A 23,284-nucleotide genomic window follows, 5' to 3' on the forward strand; every position below is an offset into this window, starting at 1 on the left:
ACCTCCTAAAGATCTGAGAGAATACCAAAAAAGTTGAGTAAGTTTGATTTTTACTGCTTAATACCAAGAGAATCTCCTTATTTCAAAATACTGTACTTTGAATAACTAGGCAAGATAGACAGCTTACACTTTCATGCATTTTTAAATTTGAAAAGAACTTGAAAAGTTTTCAAAAGCAGCTTTATTATGGAAAAATTAGGAAATATGTAAGTATCCAGCAAATATTTATTTAGGGCCTGCAGTGTGCCAAGGCACTGTTGTAGGTACTTGAGATACCTCAGTGAACAAAGCAGACCAAGACCTCTGCCCTCCTGGAGTTTTCATTCTCATGGGCATAGAGACAATCTACCTCATCTGTCCTTCAAAACATTTTTCTGTACACGTATGCCCATGTACAGCTGTATATTTAAAAATCCAACAGAACTGCAGTGAGATACCTTTTCATATCTACTAGGATAGCTAAAATAAAGAAGACAGACAATAACAAGAGTTAGTAAGGATGCAGAGAAATTGGAACCTTCAGATATTGCTGATGGGAATGTAAAGTGGTGCAGCCTCTTTGGAAAACAATCTGGCAATTCCTTGAAATGTTAGAGTTATCATATGACCCAGCAAGTCCACTTCTAGCTATGTACTCAAGAGAAAGGGAAACATGTCTATGTAAATATGTGTATGAAAATGTTCATATTCCTAGCAGTATTATTCCTAATAACCAAAAGTTGGGACAACCCAAATGTCCATAAGCTGGTGAATGGATAAACTGAATGTGGTGTATTCATACAGTGGAATATTTTTCAGCAATAAAAGGAATGAAGTGTGGATACATGGTAGAATATAGATGAAATTTGAAAACGTACTAAGAGGAAGAAGTCAGTCACAGAAGACCACATAGTATATGATCTCATTTCTATAAAATGTCCAGAACAGGCAAATCCATAGATAGAAAGTAGATTAGGGGTTGCCACAGGCTAGGGAGGGATAAGGAGTGACTGCTAATGGGTTTTTTGGGGTGGTAAAAATCACCTAAAATTAGGTAGTGGTGATGGTTGCACAACTCTGTGACTATACTGAAACAGATTTTTTTTTTTTTGGTACAGAACTTTGTACACTTTATAAGTATGAATTTTATGGTAATGTGAAGTATGTCTCAATAAAGCTGTTTTTTAAAAAAATCCAAATGGGATCATACTGTACATAATGTTTTGGAACTTGTTTTTTCTTGCCTCAGAATATCTTTTCCATGTCCTTAACTAATTAGGTGATAGTATAGTAAGTGTTTAAGAGCTGAGACTATAAATCAGATAGTCCTGGGTTTAATTCCTGCTTTAAGTTTACGAAACTGAGCATGGTACCTCGCTTCTCTAAGCTTCTGTTTCCTCATGTGTATGATGGAATTTTAAAAGAACCACCTCTGTAGGATTCTTGTGAGGATTTGATAAGATAATTTGTGTAAAGCACTAAGCTCACAGCCTGGTATCTGGGAGTTTCTCTGTAAATGTTTGTGGTTATTCCTCTAAAATCTCAGTTTTAATTGTTTCCATTGTATAGATGTGCAGTACTTGAATCAATCCTTTATTATTGGTTGAGTTATTTCTGATTTTTCAGTATTACAAACAGCACTGTGATTATAGATTTTTTAAAATGTTAATAATAGTGTATCACATCCCTAAAATGTTGAGAGTCTTGTAGTATAGTAGCAACACTGTGAGCTAAAACCTAACTTTCAGGATTGTTATGATAATTAGATGTAATAAAAAAAAATACCTGGCATGCGGTGGGTATGCAGCATATGACAGCTCTTATTATGCTGGGTTCTACATGAAGGATTTCTGTTTCTTTCCTTTTCTCTGTATTAATTAGTAGAATATACATAATCATTTTATCATTTTCTTTGAAGTTTAGCAAGCCTGGCAATATAGTTGAGCTCTTTCGGTTTTTTTGTAAAACATATGCCTCTCAAAACTTCTTGATATTCTCCATAAAAGTCTTCAGGGAGTTAGTGAGGCATTAAAAAAATGATAATACCATATCATCATAGGTGTTTTAAACCTTGAGGCTTTGCAGCTATATCCTTAAAGAATTCCCATAGCTTGAGGAATTTCTTTTGGAGCCCATTTGATCCCCCTCTCAGTTTGGATAGACAGAGGCTACTTACTGGTGAGAAACCAGTAGAGAAATAGTGGGGGCTTTTCAATTGAGGTTACATTTTGTTCTTAGTCCTGCTTTTGGAGCTCTAAAAGTGAACCACTGACAGTGTCACAGAAGGAAGTAAGGGTCTGTGCCTGCTGGTAGGGATTCTTCAGTTGGGGATTGAAATCCCTGATTGTCTTTGTGGGGTTCCTACAGCATGTTCTCCTTAGGCCTCCATTTTGTTAGCCTGTGTTTAGACTACTTTTCTCCTGCTGAGACATTCTTCAGTTATGTTGCAGTCCAGGGATTATAACCTGGCTCCCTGGTCTCTTCCATCGTGTACCCGATTGCGATCAAATTCAATCTCAGAGGGTGATCTGAATCAATCCTTTATTATTGGTTGTTTGAGTTATTTGATTTTTCTGATTTTTTGGCCACGTCACTGAGCAACTACCCATTTTCTGATTTTTGGGGCACGTTACTGAGCAACTACCCATAGTATCTGCTTAGAAAGTAGAGAGAACCCAAACCGCAGTTTTTGCTGCTGGCCTCCTAGGTTTTGTTATTAGCTGCCTGCAGGGCTGCCTGCTGCAAGTCCTCATAAAAACCTCTGTTATCCTCACCATTCTCTTTGGCTTTCGGTGACATTTTCCGAGGACATGGACTTTCTCCTTTAGTATGTTTTCTGACAATTAAAGGTGAGGTTTGTTTTTTTCATACTGTTTTTGTAACTGCTGCCATTTGAGGACTGGTAAATGAAAAGGGGTTGTTTCTCATCTTTCATGCATGTGACATTCTTGGAGAATCTGGTGCTATATATTGTGTGGCCACGTTCCCAAATGGGTAGTGGGACTGTATTGAATCTTGCAATCCCAATCAGCCCCTTTGCAAAAGAGGAAAAGAATAATCCATGTCTCTTGAACTAGAAAACCCCCAGTGCCCTGTCACTAGGTTTCAGCCCAGCTGCTGCTCTCTCACTCTTGCCCTGGCTCTCCGTCCTCACCAGTGCAATCACTGAGCACCCAGGCGTCCTTCTGGCACAGTGGCCTGGTGTTGCTCTTGCCTTTGGCTCTTCAGTATCATTGCATGTGAGAACTCTCTGGTGACCAGCTGTACTTTACTTCCAGACAGTTCTGTTAAGGGAGACTGCTTTCCTCATCTGCCCAGATTTTGGGGATACAGTGATGAAAAAGGCTGTCTCTGCCTTTTTAGGGGCCTATGCTATGGTTTCAGTAAATGGATGGATGAATGGGTTTCTAGAAGTTGTATTACTAAATCAAAGAGCATGAATATTTTAAGGTCTCGTATTGTCTTCTACATACATTGTATTAATATACCAGTTGGTAACAGTTTAGGAGTAGTCTCATTGATGTTGTTGAACAGCTGTTTTCTCAAACGTTTGGTAATTCAGTGAATTTTAAAAAATGGTCTTGTCTAGTCTTAACTTGTGTGATTTTTAAAAAACTGCCATTGGGGTTGTTGGGTTTTAAGTTGGTTAAATCTTGTAGGAAAGCCAAACTTACAGCAAGTTTATGTCAACAGCTTGCTGATCTATAGATGAGGGGTTTTTTTCCATTCAAATGCTTGATTTTTTTCCCCCCAAAACAGATCAAGTTGGAGGTTAAGAATAAAACAGATCCTCAATATTCTCAGGGGGAAAATCTTGAGACCTAAAATCCTCACATTCATTCCAGAGAATAAAATTTTCTTCAGAAAATATAACTTCAGAAGTTAAATGCTCTCTTCCAGAAGCAGCCGTATAGCATCATTATTAACAGCAATGGTTCTAATATTAGATATACTTAAGCTTGCCCAACACTCTACTTCCTAGCTGTGTGATCTTTTCCAAGTTACTTAGTCTTTCTGATCCTCAATTTGCTCTTTTCTAAAGAAAATGGGGATAGAGGTACCTACCTTTTAGGAGTGTTGAAAGCATTAAACAGAGTATTGTATTTTAAACATATAACATAGTGCTTAGTTCATAGAAAAATTCAAGACGTAGCTTCTGTGCTTATTGTTACTCTTACTTTTATGAAATACAGAAACTAAGTGACTTATAAAATGATCATAATAAATCCTACTATTAAAACAAACTTATACTACATTTATATTATATCAACTATATAGGAACATTTACCATGAATCTGAAATAAAGTTTTTAATCCCATAACAAGGGTCACTGTGTACTGAAGGATGACTAGAAAGAGACAAAGCAGTTGCTGGGTGACCAGCTAGGCTTATTCACTATGTAGGCAAATTGCTTCCTTATGTCAGGCTTGAGAATGCTGTTCAGATTTGTGCCTCGGTAAAATGACAAATCACTGCGTGTCTCCAGCAGTTTAAACTGCAGCTTTTATATTTTCAAATGCCAAGGTTCTGCTGTGTCGACTATAGTATATCTCAGATTTGCAGTTAAGTACTGGCCTCCTTTCCTGCAGGCTTCTTCAAAGTACCTTCCACAGTAAATCCCCATCCTTGTGATGACTTACCCTCCCTAGGCTGCACTAAGGGCAGGAATGCCTTTAAATATTTTAGGAAATTCGGGAGCTGTCACAGAATGTTGTAGGCTCGGTATCCATTCCTCTGTGCAAAAGCCATCATGCACTACCCAAGCTGACCTTCAACCAACAGACCATTTAGAGATTGATAGGTTATTTGCTTTTTTCTTTCTTATCCACTGGTCCATTCCCAGGCTCTTTTTTGGCCACGTCCTTCCTATTCCTAGTGGGGGATCATTTCTTTTTCTGTTCCCTTCCATTCTTCTTTATATTTCTCCTGGATTTTAGTAAGGGGATATATATTTGTATACATTGCATCTGAGTGTACATTGAGATAACAAATAGGACAGATACTTTTTAGCAAAAGCGCATATCTATATGTTCAAATTATCTCTGACTTTGCTCACAAGATGCCTTGCCCTTAGAAATCTAAACTGATAGATATTTCTCCCTTGCATTGGTTCCAGGGGAAATCAGCCTTGTGGTCCCACCTGTTACATTATCAGGAAAACCGGCAGAGAAAACTCACATCAGGAAACCTCAGTACCTCAGGTAAGATGGTTTCTGCACCATTGGCCAAACTCCCTCCACTCACTTTCCCATCCCCCACTGAAGTGACCATCTGTAGCAGACTGTTCCAGGTCAATGAAGTCTTTACTCTGTAATGTTTAAGCCACAGGGCTCTCTGAACCACAGAGCATGCCAAAACCATGGGGTTTGCTTTTATTATGTGTTTCTGTACACTTGATCAGTGAGATAGAAGATTTAGTCTTAAATCTTAGAATAAATTTGGGTTTTAAATGAATTTGGATTGATACTGATGTCCTGTGTTTAGAGTGTTTTCAGAGTCTTTTGTTTTATTTCTCTGAGATGAACATTGAGATGATCTATCCTATCAGTTAAGAGAGCCTGTTTGTCAGTGTCCTGACTTGGAACTGCTCAAAGTCAAGGCCTGGTGTGCATGATCCCTTCCATTTGCTTTCTGTTTATATTTAATAAAAATATCAGAGTTGGCAGGGACCCCAGAAATCATCTAGTCCAGCCCCCTTTTTTTACAAGAGGAGGAAACTGGGATCCAGAGAGGAATTTAATTTACTCAAGATCACACAGTGAATTGATAGAAGAGGCCAGATTAGGAGCCAGGCCTCTTGTCTCCTGGTCTACTGTTCTTTATAACATCCAGCAGTGTCTCTTCCAGGACAGTCTCCCTCCTTCCTTTTCTTCTTGGCAGCATCTCCCCTTCATACCATCCTTCATTCTCCTCTCTCTGCCAAGGAGTTTGTTTAACTTTCTTCGATGTTTTTGTCCTAATGGTAAAGATAAATTTAAGTGGGGGGCAAAAAGGTAGGCGTATACTCAGTGTTGTCTTTGGCCTTGAATTAGTTGATCTCAGCTAGCACTGAACATGGGGAAAACAGTGGGCAAAAAACAGGTACAAAAGCTCCCAAAGTAGCCTCATAAGGAGTTTTTTGTCCACTTTCTGAGTATGAGAGCAGAGTCTTCTCAGGAAAGCTGTAGAATTTATTGCCAAGGGATAAACTGTAGCCAAAAATTATCAACAGCTGAATGATGAAGATACTAATTTTAAATGTTGGGCCAAACATGAGGATATAAAGGTATTGTATCTAGAGGTCCTAAGCATTCTGAATCATGTTCTTTTCATATTCCCTTGGCTCTTTTGTAGTCCATTTTGAGGCAAGAGCAAGACATGCGTAGTAGCTCCTAGTGGAAGCACTGCTTCCATGGATTATGATGAGAACACACTGGATTAGGAGCTAGAGGATCTGTGTTCCTTCCAGTCCTGACTTTGCCACTTGGTGACTGGGGCAAAGCAGCTAACCTCTCTGAATTTCAGTTTTCTCCTCTGTGATACCGTCCATGGCTATCTTATAAGTTGTTAGAGAATTAAGTGAGATAATATGCATAAAAGTATAAAAATTGATACCTAGTAGGTACTTAATATTCATGAAATGATTGATCAAAGTGTTACCAAAGTAACCCTAGCTTTTTTCTGTAGATATTTGTGATTTGAGATAAGAAGGGTAGTCAGCTATTTGGGTATACAGATCTCTTTGGACTTAACCAACTTTTTGTTCTAGGAATATTTCTTGATTCAGAACGGAGGAAGTCTGATGCCAGCTCAGTCATGCCTCCCCTGAGAATCTCCCTCATTCAGGATATGAGGTCAGTCTGGGCTCATTTGTAATAAGCCACTAAAATCCTGTTTTCAGTTGCTGCTTAGGTGTCCACTTTATTTATTTATTTATTTTTGGCTATGTTGGGTCTTCGTTGCTGTGTGCAGGCTTTCTCTAGTTGTGGGGAGCGGGGGCTACTCTTCGTTTCAGTGCGCAGGCTTCTCATTGTGGTAGTTTCTCTTGTTGCAGAGCACGGGCTCTAGGTGCATGGGCTTCCATAGTTGTGGCATGCAGGCTGAGTAGTTGTGGCACACGGGCTTAGTTGCTCCACAGCATGTGGGACCTTCCCGGACCAGGGCTTGAACCTGTGTCCCCTGCATTGGCAGGCGGATTCTTAACCACTGCACCACCAGGGAAGGCTGAGGTGTCCACTTTAAATAGCAGGGTCTCAGTGACCTGGGCTTCTACAGTGTCTCATTTAACCAGGAATCCCTCTTCATTGGTCCTGTGCTTCATGATGCATTTGTAGAGCTGTACAAGCAATTGTGTTTCCTGACATTTTTGGAGAATTACACCAGAGTATTTCAAGGCCTGAGACCTCTGGGGTTAGCCTTGCTTTTTAAGAGCTGTACTGGCTTCCTCCCCAGCCCCCCAAATTATGCTGAGTCTATCTGGCAAAGTTACATGGAAGCTCAGGATTTAGAGAACAAGAGAGATGGACTCTCTCAGGATGCAGTAGGGCTTCCTGGCCAGGCTTCCTTTGGTGTTACGGGGAGGTATCGATAGTGAGTTCGTCTCCCACCCTACCCTCCACTCCCCTTTTCCCATTCCCCCTTCAGGCACATCCAGAACATTGGGGAAATCAAGACTGATGTGGGAAAAGCCAGAGCATGGGTGCGACTGTCCATGGAAAAAAAGTTACTTTCCAGACACCTGAAGCAGCTTCTCTCAGACCATGAGCTCACCAAGTAAGGCCACTCCACTTGGAGTATAACTAGCTCCTGGGAGGAGCTAGTGGGAGGGATTGGAAACCCCCGTGGGAAGGGAAGGGTATTCAGTATATCATTACTGCTGAATTCAGCTAAACTCAAATTGCATATGAAGGTTTTGCAGCATTTCTTCTTTTTTTCTTTATTCTTTTCTTTGTAGAACACTGTTGTACACTTACACTGCAATATTTTTTATATTTTCCTGTAGATGTATTAACTCTTTTGGCGCTGCTCAACACAGCATACTTATTTTAGTAGGAACATTCAGATATAATCAGTTGACTTCATGCTCTCTTAGTTCTTTTTTTTTTTTTCCTAACTTAGTTCTAAAGGCCTGGATTCTTCGGGCCTCTAGCCACAACCACTCCAGGAAGCCGTGGTCCTCTCTTTTGGCTGTTGGTTTCTCTTCTGGGACTTACTATGGTTTATCCAGGCTCTTTCAGCCATTGGTCAACCAATGAGCTCTTGCTGTGCTCTACCTTGGATCAGTTCCCATAAAGAAGATGGGAGGACTTTTCTTGTTTTGGTGATGTAACATTTCTTCTTCTCCTTCTTCATCTGTAGAAGAATAATTCTGTTATATCTGTTCTCCCTACCTTCTTGATCTATATCCCCGCCCCGACAAATAGCTTTCTTACAGAGGTAGTGAGAAGGATGGAATCCTCATTGGATACCTCAGAGTTTTGGGGGTCCTCCTCTCCTTGTGGCACTCAAGTGACCTGTATACCTGTTGGGCATAGGGCATTTTCTTGGTCTCTTTCCTGTCTTGAGGGGGAAAGGATTGGAGAATTAAAAAGAAATTTCTAAGATATACCCTATCTCTTTTGTTCTCTCCTGAGCCTAGGCCAGCCCAGAGTAACCAGGTCCTTGCTCTTCCTCACTCCTAGGAGCCACTATATCTACAGTTCCCTTCTCTTGATTTTATATCCTTTGCATTCGTTCCATACCCTAGTTACTAGAGCAGGAGTGGGGAGGAAGGCTGTCTCCCTTCTCTGCCTCTCAGTTACCACCTCTCTGTCTTTTCCTATATATAATATGTTTGGTTCTTTCTTCATTGGCAAGCCTATTGGGTATTTTTCATTTTGGCAGTTCCTTGGGCATCTTTTCATGGTATCCTTTATTATGTGACTTACCTGTGGACAATAAAGCAGAGAAGTGGACCTTGGGGAAATTTTGTGTAAGTGAATTGATTAAACCTGGAGAATCTGTTTTTATTTAAAGTGAAAATGTAATTTTTTAGACTTTATTGTGTGTTTAAACCACAGCAAGAGACCAGTTTCAAAATCTTGATAGATTAGAGAGCTCACTTTGAGAGGTTACAAAATAGCAACTCTTAAAGTGCTTACATTTGATTCCCTTTAGTGGTGAAAAGGTTTAGGAATAATATTTGAAGATTGGAAGGACAACTAAAAGAGAACAAGTGAACATTTAAGCCTGGAGTTTGGAAGGGAGTTGTTTGCATACCAGATTCTAGAGGACAGTTGTGTGTCCTGGGAAAATCTGTGGCTGTGTGGGCACTAGGGGCTGACAGGGCAGAAGTGATTCCTGTCGGCCGGTGTGGGCATCGTCTGTCAGGAGATGCTGCAAGTTGGCAGGAGGACATGGCAGAGAGGTAGCCAAGAGGGAGTCAAGCCCAGGAACTTTATGAAGGTCTAGGGCAGTGGATAGGTCTAGGGCCTGTGAACTTAAGGGCCTAGACAGGAGCAAACAGGGCACAGACTTTGGTGAGGAGACTAATTTTGGTTTCTTTAAACTGTAGCCCTGTTAGAGGACAAAAGCTTAGAATTTACTCCAGTGAGTATAAAATGAGAGTTTTGCTGCCACGGATTGCGTTTTGGGTAGGATATAGGGAGAGAGAAAGGTGTACTTCATCAAAACCTACCTACTACTCCATCCTACCCTCTCTCACCTTTCTCCTAAGTTTACTTAAAGCTCTAGTCACATCAAACCCCTCACACTTCTCAGGATGTGTTCAGCCCTTTCAGGGCCTAGTCAGAAGTCTTCTTTGCCAGAGTTTGCCTAGACTCCCCAGAGACTTAGTCCATTCCTCCTCCAGGCACCCATAGCATTTGTTACAGTATTTGTTCATTCCTTTTTTTTACCCCTGGTGGTCTGTGTTATCATTATCCATTTGTTTTCCACTTATTAAAATTTGCTTTCATTGGAGGCATGAACCATGTACCTCTCCCAATACTCCTTCTCCCTACCTCGGTTCACACTTTGGAGTTCGTGTGACTCCTTGCTTAGCTTTACCTCCCACATACACATTTCAGGTCCTTAGCCGCTATTCCATCTGTCTCCTTATTTACTGCCACTCCCTAGGTTTCATCCTCATGCCCCTTTCACCCTTCAGCTGTACTAAATTCAAATTTCTTGAAGTTGGTTATGGCTTTCCCTTTACTTCTAAGAAACATATTACTTGTAGGGCAGATTACAAACTCTTTAGCCTGAATATTTAGGGCCTGCCTTCATTTTACCCTAGCCAGGCTTTTCAGTCTCATTGCTAACTGATCACTTCTCTGAGCCCTCAACTCTAGCCAAACTGGCTTTTATACCCTGTCCTTCTCCTTCTTCTACAACCCCTGTCTAAATTTGTGCTGTCCTTCAGGCCCTCCTGTTCTAGGACCATCGAAACTTCTGGGTCTTTAAATTCCCAGAGAGTGCCTTTCATTTGGCAGCTCATTATCTTATACTGTGGCCTTTATCAGATTTATTCATCTAGACTGTATGTGAGGATAGGTGCTTCCCTCTCCAGCACCTGCACAGAGTAGGTTTTGGTTGGTGAATTTTCCTACCTTATAAACTGTCTAGGTAGAACCTCACAGGTCTACTGAATCCCATACCTCTCTGGCATGGTGACTGCAGTCTGGGCAGGCAGGACAGGGACCTTCCTTTGTTCTCTGTGTGTTTCTTGTGCTGGGGGCCTGTGCATTTGGCTCTCTGTGTCCCTGCTACTTGGGGAAGGTACCATTGCTGTGCAGGCCCAGAGGCCTGCAGTGTCAGGCAGAGGGGTTGGCCTTTGATGAGTGAGCAGTGGATGAGGGGTGGGGATGGGAGGAAATTTGAAAAGAGGGGAAGGACATCGTCTGCACAGCTCTTCCTTGCCTATGACCTGGATCATTCCATTCCTTGCCTCTGAAGCTGTCCTCAGCTTACATTCATGTTCAGAGCAGTGTTCTGACTTGTGGATCTCAGGTCTGCTGAGGGTCAGAGACTAGCTCTGGTAAGGAATGGTGATCACAGACCTCCTGCTGTTGCTACTCCTACACCATACACTGGGGTGATGCCCTATAGAAGCCCTCAGGTTAGGAAAGAAGATCCCATGACGTCTGACACTTTACATTATAGTAACGTCAACTCTTGGACACAGGTGGAGTTTGGTTTTTGTTGTTCCTGCTGTAGCTAAAGCCACTTTCCCTCTAGCCCTCAGTTGGAGTAGCTGGCTTTGTTCCTTTTTTCGGTGGCCCTAAAGAGCTTGAGGCTTGACTCACATTCTTCCCTTAGCTGTGTCCTTCCACAACTGAATAATTCTAGCCTCTTATCCCTCCTTTTGTCTGGGAGACTGATGTATTGCCTCTTCTCTGACAGAAAGTTGTACAAGCGCTATGCCTTCCTGCGCTGTGATGATGAGAAGGAGCAGTTCCTCTATCACCTCCTCTCTTTCAATGCCGTCGATTACTTCTGCTTCACCAATGTCTTCACAACTATCCGTGAGTAGTCCTGTGCTCCCCACTAGCCTTCCCAATGCCAGTCTTCATGAGCCTGTCTGAAGCTAACTTACTGTCCCCTTTTTAAAGAAAGATTATCACTTGTACTTTCTTCCGTGGGGAGAGAGGTGTACTTGCCCTCCTTGGAGGTTGTATTTTCTCTCAAGCTTCTTACTCTTGTTCTGAACTAGGGAGCTGAGCGCTTTTGGCCATTGTGTTGTTACTGTGGTCCTGGGCACTGGGGGCCTAAGGTGGAGTGGGGTGTGGGAGGTGAAGTTCACTGCCCTCCCTGCACACCTGTAAGGAAACCTCCCTCTTGTTTTGGGCTGAGAGAGTCATTCAGCATTACAGAAAGTTTCAGAGTAGCCCCCAGGGAACAACAGCTCTTCCTGAAGTAGCAGAAAGAACTCCAGATGGCAGTGGGAGGTTTGGGTCCAGGCCCTGTTCTGCCCTAACTCATTATGGATCTGTGAGCCGTGTCTACTCCTGCAGTGGGGCTCGGTCTCCCTATTTGCAGAGCGAGGAAGAGGGTTTAAAATGGTCTAAGGAAGGCCCTTGGAGCCTCAACTTTCTTTGGTGCTAGGATGCTTTGTTTGGTGGGGGGTGGTCTGAATTTGCCCCATAACTAGTTGTTTGGCCAGTGACTCAGCAGCTTCAGCAGTGTGGACTCTTGTTCTATATGACACCCATCCTCCCTCTCAGAGGAAAGGGTTGTAGGCTTCAGTGGAAGCAGCACTGGACTGGAATATAGCACTGGAAGCAGCAGCACTGGACTGGGGGAAACTATTTCCCTCTCAGTTCCTCAGAAAAGGCATTGTGATACCTGCCTGGCCTCTCTGGAGATTGTTATTAGAGTCCTTGAGATGATAGATAGAAAAGTGCTCTGAAAAGCAATTCAGTGCAGTGTTGAGTTAGTGATATTGTTTAAGGAACAGGTTTACTTAGCTCTGAGCTTGCAGATGGGCTTGGATGTTTGGGTGATAACCCTGGGAGGAGTGAGATTGAGGGGAAGATTGGCTAATATTCTAAGCCAGCCAGAGACTGGGTCCTCAGGACCTGCTGCTCCAGGCTATGTACCAGGAACCCCAATCATGCCAGCACACCTGGGGCAGGTCAGGACCCTCTCGGGTATGGGAGGGATTCCCGATCCCCTCCAATGCCTTTGTGGCTTCCCCTAAACAGTGATTCCTTACCACATCCTGATCGTACCAAGCAAGAAGCTGGGGGGCTCCATGTTCACCGCCAACCCATGGATCTGCATCTCGGGAGAACTGGGTGAGACACAGATCCTGCAGATTCCCAGGAATGTGTTAGAGATGACCTTCGAGGTACGTGTTATCCGGTGACCACAGCCCCAGGCTCTGTGGGGATCTGAGTTTCGACAGCTACTTTGGGAAGCTTTCTCCAGGGTTTTAGAGGCCTTGCTCTATACAGCGTTACGCTTCAGCACAGCTGACCTGTCCCAAGACGATCAGAGGCCAGAGCCAAGGGTTGACCTGAGGATGGGGGAACCTGCCCTGTCTAAGTGGTTTCTGGCTGGAAGGCACCCATCTGGACTTGCATACCTCCTTGTCCATGGTGTATTGAAAAACCCCCAAGAATTCTTTCAGCTGCTGAGCCCAAATGTTCACAGAGAGCTCAGACTGCTCTGCCATTTCCAGAGCCTTCTGCTCCCAGGCCCTAGTCTTCCTCCAGGTAGTGGTCTCTTTCTTTCTTGGCATCGTGCCTCATGAGGTAGTACTATACTGCCAGCTTTGGCAGTAGGTGGAGTCATGAGCTCTGCCCCTGCAGATACTGGGGGGCCATGTTGCAGGGAGCCAGTCAGATGTGTGCCTCTGAGGAGTGTGGCGCTTTTCTTCTGTTTTCTTGACCTACCCCATCTTCTTTGTTTGGCTGTTCTCTCACAGTACCAGAACTTGGGGAAGCTCACTACGGTGCAGATAGGCCATGATAACTCTGGGCTGTATGCCAAATGGCTTGTTGAGTATGTGATGGTCAGGAATGAGATCACCGGACATACCTACAAGTAAGTGTTCCCTCAGCTATGCCCTGAGACAGTGGGGCTAGGTGTACCACCAGGGGCTGTGTTTGATGCTTGGGTATGTGGGGTTCTCAGGGAGACCTTTTAGGTTGTGATAGGCGGAGGCAACTTCCTGTTTGGCTCTGCCTCATGCCCTGAAAAGAAACAGAAGGAGGGCTTTACAAGTGAAGGTGTATGACATTGCTGTGCACAGGTTCCAGGCCACCCGTCACTCGGGTGGCTTCCCTGTTGCCGCACGGTGGGATGAGGAGCAGGGCCTTGAGGATCCCCAGCCCGGTTTCAGAGCCTGTCCTCAGGGATTGGCTTTTTGATGGCCTTTGCTGATCGGGGACGCTGAAGGAGCTGGCAGTTCTGACAGGCTATTGCCTGACCCTCAGGTTCCCGTGTGGCCGGTGGTTGGGGAAGGGCATGGATGACGGAAGCCTGGAGCGGGTCCTAGTCGGGGATCTGCTCACATCCCAGCCTGAGGTGGACGAGAGGCCATGCCGGACCCCGCCCCTGCAGCAGTCTCCCAGCGTCATCCGGAGGCTCGTTACCATCTCACCCAACAGCAAGCCCAGTAAGTGGGAGATGGGGCTGGGCCCTCATGTTGCCCTGCCTGGGGAATGGGCAGATTTCTGGAAGTACTGATAAGGGAGCCCAGATTCCCCACAGCCTGTGCAGCTGCCTCAGGAACCACCTCTGCCGACAAAGACAAAGCAGCCCCAGGCATTTGTCACCCTTCTCTCCTGAATCAGTTGAGGGGGAGTTGGCACTCTCGTTAGAGGACTGGAAGGAGAGGGGAGAGCTCCTGGATCCTGGCCTGGGTCCTCTGTGCTATTTGTATGTGCCCCTATAGAGGAGAGGGGTTTACTTTCTGCCCTTCCCCTTCCTGGTTCCTGGGCTTCACCGTCAAGGCTTGGCACTCTTTTGGTTGCCAAAAGTTCCAGAGCAAAGTGGAGAAGAAACTTGACCAGCATCTTCTGGAGACAGAACTCTAAGATCCTAGCTTTTGCTTTTTGTCCCAAGATTTTAGGAAGAGCTAGCTCAGCAAAGTTGGGTGGGCAAGAGCCACTCTTCCCAGGGTCCAAGCTGCCCTACCTCTCCCGTGGGTCTTCCTATGTCCTCAGTCTTTTGCTCAGTCAGCTAAGTACTGTTAACCTGAGACTGGATATCTGCTTGATTTTTATCAGAGCTGAACACTGGGCAGATCCAGGAGTCCATCGGTGAGGCAGTCAATGGCATCGTGAAGCACTTCCATAAGCCTGAGAAAGAGGTGAGCCTCCCTGCCCTCCAACCCAGGGCCTTATATTGAGTAAGAGAGAATAATCTTGTTCCAGGCCCATGTGCTGTGGACAGCCCAGCACATGGAGTGTGTGCCTCAGTTAGTTTGAGATTCAGCAGATTCCTTTCTCTGGGGGCCTGTGCCTAGGGTTGCCCTGTTTTCCTTATTCACTGACAACCCAGCAGAGCCCCTGGGTCTCCAATGGACAGTGTATTTCTGTCCTCTTCTGAAATTGTCTGGGTCTCCCTGAACATTGGCCACATGGGCTTTGTCCCCTGCTGGGGGCCCAGAACCATCATCTGTTCATTCAATAGCTATTTACTGAGAGCTGCTCTAAGTCAGGCCCTGCCAGGTGCTAGGGAGACTAGACAAGGTCCCTGCATGTCTTTTGCTGCCCTCCCAGGTGTGGGCAGTGGGCTGGGGATGCAGTGGTGGGAGGGCATCTTGGCTGAGGCAAGCCTGGCATTCTCCTCTGTTTCCTTATATAGCGAGGTAGTCTGACGCTGTTGCTTTGTGGAGAATGTGGCCTTGTCTCGGCCCTGGAACAGGCTTTCCAGCATGGATTTAAATCACCGCGGCTCTTCAAAAATGTCTTCATTTGGGATTTCTTGGGTGAGTTGGGCTAGGGTGTGAGGGTGGGAAAAGCATGCAGAGACATGGGGGAATCATCAGCATAATGTGGGTGCTGACCACTGGGGTCTGAGGTACAGAAGCCAAATCAGGTGACTCTCAGGTTAGATGTGTTTGTTTGCCCTGGCTTTTCTCGGAGGTAATAACAGAAGCCCTCCCACCCTTCGCCCCTCATCTCCTGAGAATTGGACAGGAAAGGTTCTTTCCAGGCATCTGTCATATATAATACAGGCTTAGTCATGACTCCTCACACTTCCTGCTCGTAGGTCCAAAAGACCAGTTGCATTGGAGTCCAAGCCCTGTGTTACACCCCCTTGGAGAATTTGATGCAAGAAGCTTCTCCCTCAAGAGTTTTGTTGAGAAAGGACCATCTTTATATCAAGGGCCACATAAAGAAATTTAAAATATAGAGATAGGGAACATAAGGATCATTTTTTATTTTTATTTTTTTTAAAGTACCGATTGTTTTAATTTATTCAAAGTGAAAATAAATATCCACATGGAACATTTTATAAAGTAAGTGGTTTCAAAATAAAACATAAAGACAAAATGGCCAATTAAACCATACTATCAAAGTGAATGAAACACAAATTTTCAAATTTTTCAAACTAAATATACATAGTCTCTCTCGTTTTCAGTTGAAGATGCCGTATTGAACGTTGGTCAGTCATGTGTGATTTTTAGGATGCCTTTAGAATTGAAGTCTGAGACCACAACTAACAAAAAGCAAGCACTTGGCTGCTTCACAGCAGGATGCAGATTCCTCTTTCTCAGCAGAATTCCAGACATTCATAAGGATCATTTTGAAATGTGACCAGTGGCCTCAGAGCACTCATGTTATTCCTACTAAGTTACTTGCGTTGACACGGAGGTAGGCCTGTGGCAACTGGCCTACAGGACAGTCAGGGACAGGTCGGTTTTGAGAGCCTTTGTCACTGGCAGGCTTGTCTCCTCTTCACAGAAAAAGCACAAACCTATTACGAGACTTTGGAGCAGAATGAACTTGTTCCTGAGGAAAACTGGCATACGAGGGCCCGGAACTTCTGCCGTTTTGTCACTGCGATCAACAATAATCCCCGGAACATTGGCAAGGATGGCAAGTTTCAGATGCTGGTGTGCTTGGGAGCCAGGTACTGCAGCCTCATGGCCCAGTGTGCACACAGCCAGCCCTGAAGGTGGTGCTGGAGGCCCAGTGTGGTGCAGGGGTGGGGAGTGGCTAATGGCCAGGTGCCGTTGGGCAGGTGAGGCATTGGTAGAGGCCCTTACTTTTCTTCATGCACCACGCGTGTGTGTGTGTGTGTGTGTGTGTGTGTGTGTGTGTGTGTGTGTGTGTGAGGAGTAGGGTGGGGATGAAAGCATGTATGTAACTGGGGAGGAGGGGCCACATTTTGATGCGAAGGAATAAAACCGTCCCCCTGACAAAATTTGAAGTAGAGTGTATATATCTAGTAATTTCTTTAACAAACATTTGAATGTGCCAGGCCTCATGGAAGGTGTGGGAATAGAGCTGAATAAAATACAGTCTCTACCATTTAGAAGTTCACCTGTCCTGATTATTTAGTACAAGGCAGAAGTTTGGGAGAGTTCAAAAAAGTACACATTCATAACGTTTGCTGAAAATGTAGAGGAGAAGGATCAGAGGAGTAGGTGGTATTTGAGGTGAGCCTTAACGGGAGGGTAGACGTGAGGAGGGAGCTTGAAGCAGACAGAACTAACAGAGAGACCCTAAAGGAAGCAAAGCATGTGGGATCAGGAAATAACAGGTGGAATGTGGGAAGGAAACACTTTAAGGGATAGGGGCCATGGGGAGCTGGGACAGAGTTGATTTTTAATCAGGGGACTGAAATGATAGTGATTTGATATCATGGATGGTATTCATGGGCAAGATTGTTAGGGGTTATTCCAGTGGGTCAGGTGAGAGCACGAAGCCCAGATAAACAAGGCAGTTTTTATTCATGCCGTGGAAGGGAGGGAGTTGGCATAGTGGTTAAAAACAGATTCAGGAACCAGATTCACCAGGTTCACATCGCAGATCAGCCACTTACTAGCTGTGTGCTCTTGGACAAGCTGCTTAACCTCCATCAACCTCACTTTCTTCATCTGTAAAGTGGGGATAATAATAGCACCGATAAAAAAAAAAATAATAATAGCACCGATAGCACCTACCTCACATCATGGGGTTGTCATGAAGGTTAAATCTCTTATAATGGTGACTGGCACATGCTGAGTGCTATGTGGATGTCAGCTTGCAGTGTTATTCCTGGTGGTGGTCGCTGTGGGGAGGAGCGACGATCTGGGAGAGATTGGCTGTTGAGATGGAGGAAGTGCTGCTGACAGGACATGGTGTCTTGTTGGTGGGGTTGTCTGGGGGGCTAGAGGGGGAGGCAGAGCAGGCCTTCTGGCAGATGACAGGGCCTGTTTGGGTCAGGTTGGGTTGGCATCCCTAGGGCTCGGTAGCCCACAGTGGGAGCCTTTTAAAGCTGTGTAAGACATCTTCGCCAAGTGCACTTAGGGGAGGGAAAGGGGGCTGCGGGAGAGATATCTGCTTCTCCAGCTTCAGACTTTGTTCAGGGTGTGATGGAGCAGGTTTCCCCCTTGGGCTTTCGCTAACCGTCTCCCTTCCCTTTCCCTTCTGACGCATCTGGACTGATCCTTCCCTGCCAGAGATCACCTCCTGCACCACTGGATCGCCCTGCTGGCTGACTGCCCCATCACCGCACACATGTATGAGGATGTGGCGCTGATCAAAGACCACACACTTGTCAATTCCTTGATCCGCGTGCTGCAGACACTGCAGGAGTTCAACATCACGCTGGAGACATCCCTGGTCAAGGGCATCGACATCTGACTTCCCAGCACCAGCGAGCAGCAGGACCCAGAGACTCGCCTGTAGCTCTCCCCCCTTCTTCCCAAAGGGACCTACGCGAGTTGTGCAGGAGATGAGAGATGTACACTCACTGTAAAAAGAAAAGTAGAGGATTTTTGGAATAAATAATCTATTTTAGAGTTTATTTGCTGATTTGCTTTTTACACACTTTCATGTGAAAGAGTGATAGGGAGAGGGAGACGAGGTTGGTGCCGCTTATTTTGAAGCTGGTGCCCTCCCTCGCCGTGGCTACGCGCTGGAGCCTGCGGCCTCCCTGGACTGAGCCTGCGGCACGTGTGGGGCAGTTCTGCTTCCTCGTCCCTGCCGCGTTAATGAGGCCATTCCACATTGTTTTTAAACTGATGTTTTCTATATTAACATTATTATGGATATTTGGCTTTCACGGGCCACATACAGGTGTGCTGAGCAGGAAGCCCCAAGCTCCACTCAAAGGGATTTTTAGTAGTGCCTCTGCAAGCACTGATGAGTCAGCTCCATGTCTTTTCTTTTTTTTGTCAGTATTATTTGGGAAGGAGACATGCCAGGATGTATCGTCGTGCAGAAAATCAGTTTCCTCTTGGCACGCAGTTGCACAGAAGTAAACATAAGCACGTTTTAACAGGTTTTCCTTTTCTTTCTTTTATGTATTATTTATTTAACCCTCCATTGTGTGTTTTAAGTCTTTTTCTTTTTTCTAAGGAAAGAAAAAGCTGTCACAGTCTAACTGGCTATGTTATCATTGTTAAATTTATGTTATTTTGCGACTTAGAAACCAGCTGCAGTATGGCCCACTTAATAAAACACCTGAAACAGAACTGTGTGGGTCCCTGACTTTCATGGGGTATTGCGAGGAGTGGGTAGTAGAGGGTGCAGTTGGGTCTGTCTGAGAGAACCAGGCTGTAGCGTCGCCTCCCAGGCCAGGACTGCCCAGAGGGCCTTGTGTGTCCTGGGTCCTACCCACTGCGGCACCAGGAGCTTTCCTGGCTGTTTGAGAGGGATGCATCCCAGGGTTAATTTCCCACTACCCAGAGGAGGAGGCTGAGGCAGAGAGGGGAAAAGACCTGGCCAAGGTTGCAAAAGTTGTCACTTGACCGAGACGGGATGGGCCATTTCTTGAAGGGTAAGAAAGACCAGGTGTGGGAACACGGCACAGGAGACCCTGTCTGCCCTCGGGAAGGAAAGCTTTTTCTTGAGAGAAGATTTGCTTTTTCCCAGGATGGCAGGTGATAGAGCTTTATAAGGGTCCCGGGAATCAGCTTCCTTTGGTTTTATTCTTCAACCAAGCTGCTTTGGCAGGAAGCTCCAGAAGTGTAGCACAATCAAGTACAGCACCTCAAGCCAATCAGTGTCCTCTTTTATGCTTCCCTGACTTTGCATGTTCTGTTCTCTGCCTGGAATGCCTCCCCTCTTGTCCACTTATGTTCATTGTTCAGGGTTTCCTTTACCGCCGCCCCCCACCCCCCACCCCGGGCACGGTTAATCATTCCCTCATTGTGCTCCTGTAGTTTCTTAGATGCTGGGACTTCCTCTCTGGGTTGTTATTACCTGCTTTCATGTTGGGCCCACTCCCTAGACTGAGCTCCTAGAGGGTGGGGAGGGTCTCTTGTTCATCTCCTTCCCTGAAGACTGACAGTGCTCAGGTGAGGTTTTTAAAGAGGTGAGGAAAGCAACTGGAGGCTTCCGGGACAGCTGCAGTGCGCCGTCCTGCCGGCAGGGGGTGTGAGCGGGTGGTGGGAGTCTTCAGGTTCTTTTGGAAGTGGGGCAGGTAGGCAGTGCCTCTGGAGCATGTGTATGTTGTGGGCCGAGATCAGAGATGACCTTAAGCCAGGTGCTTTACACATACCTCTCCCTTACTCACAACTCTGCAAGGCAAGTTTAGATTATTCCCAGTTTATAGGTGAGGAAATAGAAGTTCGGAGAAGGTTAGTCACTTGCCCAAGGCCACACATCATGTAAGTAGTTTGCAGTTACCAGACTGTTTCACTCCAAGCTTGTGGCTTTTCCATTGACAACTACTCCCTTATTGGATTCAGGCCTCTGCTCAGATGTCCTTAGAGAGACCTATTCTGACCACTCTAAAATACCAACAGTCACTTTTTCCCCCTATTCTGCTTTATTTTTCTTCCTAACATCTGCAACCATTATACTAATTATTTGGTAATTCTAAATGTAAGTTTTATGAGGGAGGAACCCAATCCACTTTGTTCATGAAGTAGTAGCTGGCACAGGTTATGTACCTAGTAGGTGTCTGTGGAATACATGAATTCATTGGCACTGGCTAACATCACAGACTATGAGCCAAAGTCCTTTGGTTGAATTCTTGCTCTGCTACTGGGACTTAGAGCAAGCTATGTAACTTTTCCGAACTTCAGTTTACTCACCGTCGATGAAATGGGAATGGTAATAGTGGCTGCCTCATAGGTTGGTTGTGAGGACTAAATGACTCTGCATATATGCCTGGAATAGGTCAGCGGTGTGTAAATGTTGGTCGTTGTTATTACCCCATTGTATCAAGCCCTGTCCTGGTTCCTGACTGAGACCCAGACTCTCTGTCCTTGAGGAGCTCAGAGGCAAGTGTTGCAGGAGAATATGACATCAGGGAAGATACTGACCACAGTGAGTTGTGCTTACGGTGGAGGATTGTCCCAAGAGTGGACATTGCATGTAGAGTGAACAGCATGTGCAAAGGCATGGCGATGTGAAGGTGCCTGCCGTACCATGAAGCTTGGGGAAGTCTAGTTCTAGAGTCAAGTCCGAGACAGGGAGGAGAGCATATGTGTGGGCTCTGCATCCGCAAAGTGGGAGACAGGGAAAAGGCTGACAGGTATCCCAGGGCTTTGAACATTGCTGGTGCTCAGTAGACGTGGACTGAATGAAAGAATGAACCCATGCTGCAGGCACAAAAACGAAAGCCATACCACCAGTATGTGGCATTCCTTGTGCACATTTACACCTGTGAAGAATGTTATTGATGCTCTGGCCCCTCCTTCTCTGACATGAGAAATGGAAACCTGTGGTCAGAGCATAACTGCTGGGCTGAGACATGACAACTGTGTGGCCTGAACAGGTCACTGGCAACATAGGCTCATAACCAACGTGTATGGTCTACTGCCTGGCAGATTCACCCATGACCGGACCACGTCTCAGAGGAGCAAGGGGAGGGTACTGTTTAGGTAACCTGGGAGTATTTCTCCTCTGCCTTCAGCCACCAGTCGAGCCGGTTAGAGTTAAATGACCTTTCTGGATGTGGTCATGGGTCTAACTTGTAAAGTGGTCCAGTGGGTCCTGGCTCTGTGTGATGTGTGCACAGCATCCAGCACTTGATTATGTGCTTTGACGGAGGATGCTGGTGGCCTCAGTCAGCCAAAAGCAGTAGAGAAGCAACACCCTTTCCAGCAGACGCTGCTGAGAAGGTAAGTGTGAATCATGTTTTATAAATCAGGGCTCTCCTGGAACCATCTGTGTTCTGCTCCTTCTAACAGCCGATTGTGCTATGAATATGAATGTCTCACTTTCTACTGCGTTTTGTTTTATAATCTGCAGCAAACCCTTTTCGGAATGATGTGTGATATAAGAGAACAGACATGTTCAGTAGCTCAATGTTTCAAGGACACTCGAGTCAACTGCCTCTCAAGCAGCTCCGGGTAGATCAAGTGCAGTCAGTGTGCTCAGTAAGCAGCGCTTCCTGCCTCGACTTCTGCACCCGCTCTAACTCAGTGCTTCTCAGACTCTGAGATTTCAGGGACTGGTCAATAAACAAGCAGATGAACTCAGTGAATTGTTACGAAGTGAGCACCCTTGTAACCACTACCCTGGCCAGGAATAGAGCTTCACCAGTCTCCCCAGCGTCCTCCAAGCTCCCCATTCCCCATTCCTGTCCCAGCCGCCTCCCTCCTTCCAACTTCTTGACCTTTACAGTAATGACTTCCTTGAGTTTCTTTTGTTGTTTTATCACCCAAGTGTGCATCCCTACACACTATAGTTTAGTTTTACTGTTTTGTTTTTTTTTTAGACTTGATACATCTCTCTTAATCTAACGAGTTTCCTCTACCCCTTTCTTTTCTTTTCTTTACAGTTTATCTGTTGAGGAACCTGGGCAGTTTGACCTGTAGTTTTTCCACAGCCTGGATTTTGCTAGTTTCACCCTGGGGGTGCAGTTCATTGTGCTCCTTTACTCTGCACTTCCTGCAAATCAGCAGCTAGATCCAGAGACCTGATTTGCCTCAGGTTGGATCCCTCTGATGATGAGACTCTAGGCAGTGTGTGCTCATTTACCAGGAGGCACCTCATGACTGGTGTTCACTTCTATTGGTGTTGGCAGTCACTGATGCTCAACACCTACATCCGGTAAGTAATTCACTGGGGGTTGCAACATGGGGATATTCTAATCTATCATTTTGTTTTCATTTATTAGATGGAATAATTTTATAAGGAGATGCTCCCCCCTCATCTATTTGATTTCTCAGTAGAGTTTGTATAGGAAAGGCAGGATAAGTGCTTAATTCTTTCCTTTTATTTACTCAACTTTTAAGACAATAAATTGGACTGGTTCCCTGCTATCCTCAGAAGGTGGCTATTTAAAAAAAATTACTATGAACTTATGAATAAACATATCTGATGGGTTTCACTTCATTGCAATTATTGTCTTTATTGTCCCATCTTGGCTGTTGGGAGCCTCTTCAAGTTGGTTGGCTCCTGAGTTGTTTGACAAGACTCTGGTGGTTGCTTTCTGGCATTTCAAGATGTCCCAAGCTCCTCTTCTACATTTTCTGTCCTAAACTTGGAATCAGCTATTTCTCTAAGAAGCCCTGGGTTTCACGTGTGTTTTACCCATCCCCTATGTATAAAGGCAGCCCTACCACCTCCTGCTCTTCAGGCTCAATTATCTCTGCCAAGATGGTGACTCCTTTCTTATCTGCTGGTCCTCGGACACATGGAATGCAAAGTGCCCTGGTGGCAGCTGGAGCCTATAGTTCAATGCACCGGGACCTAAAGAATGTAGTTCTGTGTCCCCTGGAAAGAGT

The 23,284-nt window shown here is 45.2% G+C and overlaps 1 protein-coding gene across 1 annotated transcript in view; it reads left to right on the forward strand.

The window, feature by feature from the left end:
- Positions 1 to 19,075, forward strand: part of DENND5A (DENN domain containing 5A) — a 100,305-nt gene extending 81,230 nt beyond the window's left edge. The window contains exons 12-22 of the mRNA XM_024756972.1: positions 5,096 to 5,180; positions 6,728 to 6,812; positions 7,603 to 7,731; positions 11,341 to 11,462; positions 12,642 to 12,787; positions 13,367 to 13,485; positions 13,878 to 14,059; positions 14,673 to 14,755; positions 15,253 to 15,376; positions 16,356 to 16,524; positions 18,059 to 19,075. Of these exons, the coding sequence (XP_024612740.1) occupies positions 5,096 to 5,180; positions 6,728 to 6,812; positions 7,603 to 7,731; positions 11,341 to 11,462; positions 12,642 to 12,787; positions 13,367 to 13,485; positions 13,878 to 14,059; positions 14,673 to 14,755; positions 15,253 to 15,376; positions 16,356 to 16,524; positions 18,059 to 18,242 (1,428 nt within the window). The 3' untranslated portion in view covers positions 18,243 to 19,075. The remainder of the gene's footprint in view (positions 1 to 5,095; positions 5,181 to 6,727; positions 6,813 to 7,602; positions 7,732 to 11,340; positions 11,463 to 12,641; positions 12,788 to 13,366; positions 13,486 to 13,877; positions 14,060 to 14,672; positions 14,756 to 15,252; positions 15,377 to 16,355; positions 16,525 to 18,058) is intronic.
- Positions 19,076 to 23,284: the final 4,209 nt, after the last annotated feature.

Source organism: Neophocaena asiaeorientalis, unplaced genomic scaffold, assembly GCF_003031525.2.
Source record: "Neophocaena asiaeorientalis asiaeorientalis breed wild unplaced genomic scaffold, Neophocaena_asiaeorientalis_V1.1 scaffold504, whole genome shotgun sequence".
NCBI classification, from domain to species: Eukaryota; Metazoa; Chordata; class Mammalia; order Artiodactyla; family Phocoenidae; genus Neophocaena; species Neophocaena asiaeorientalis.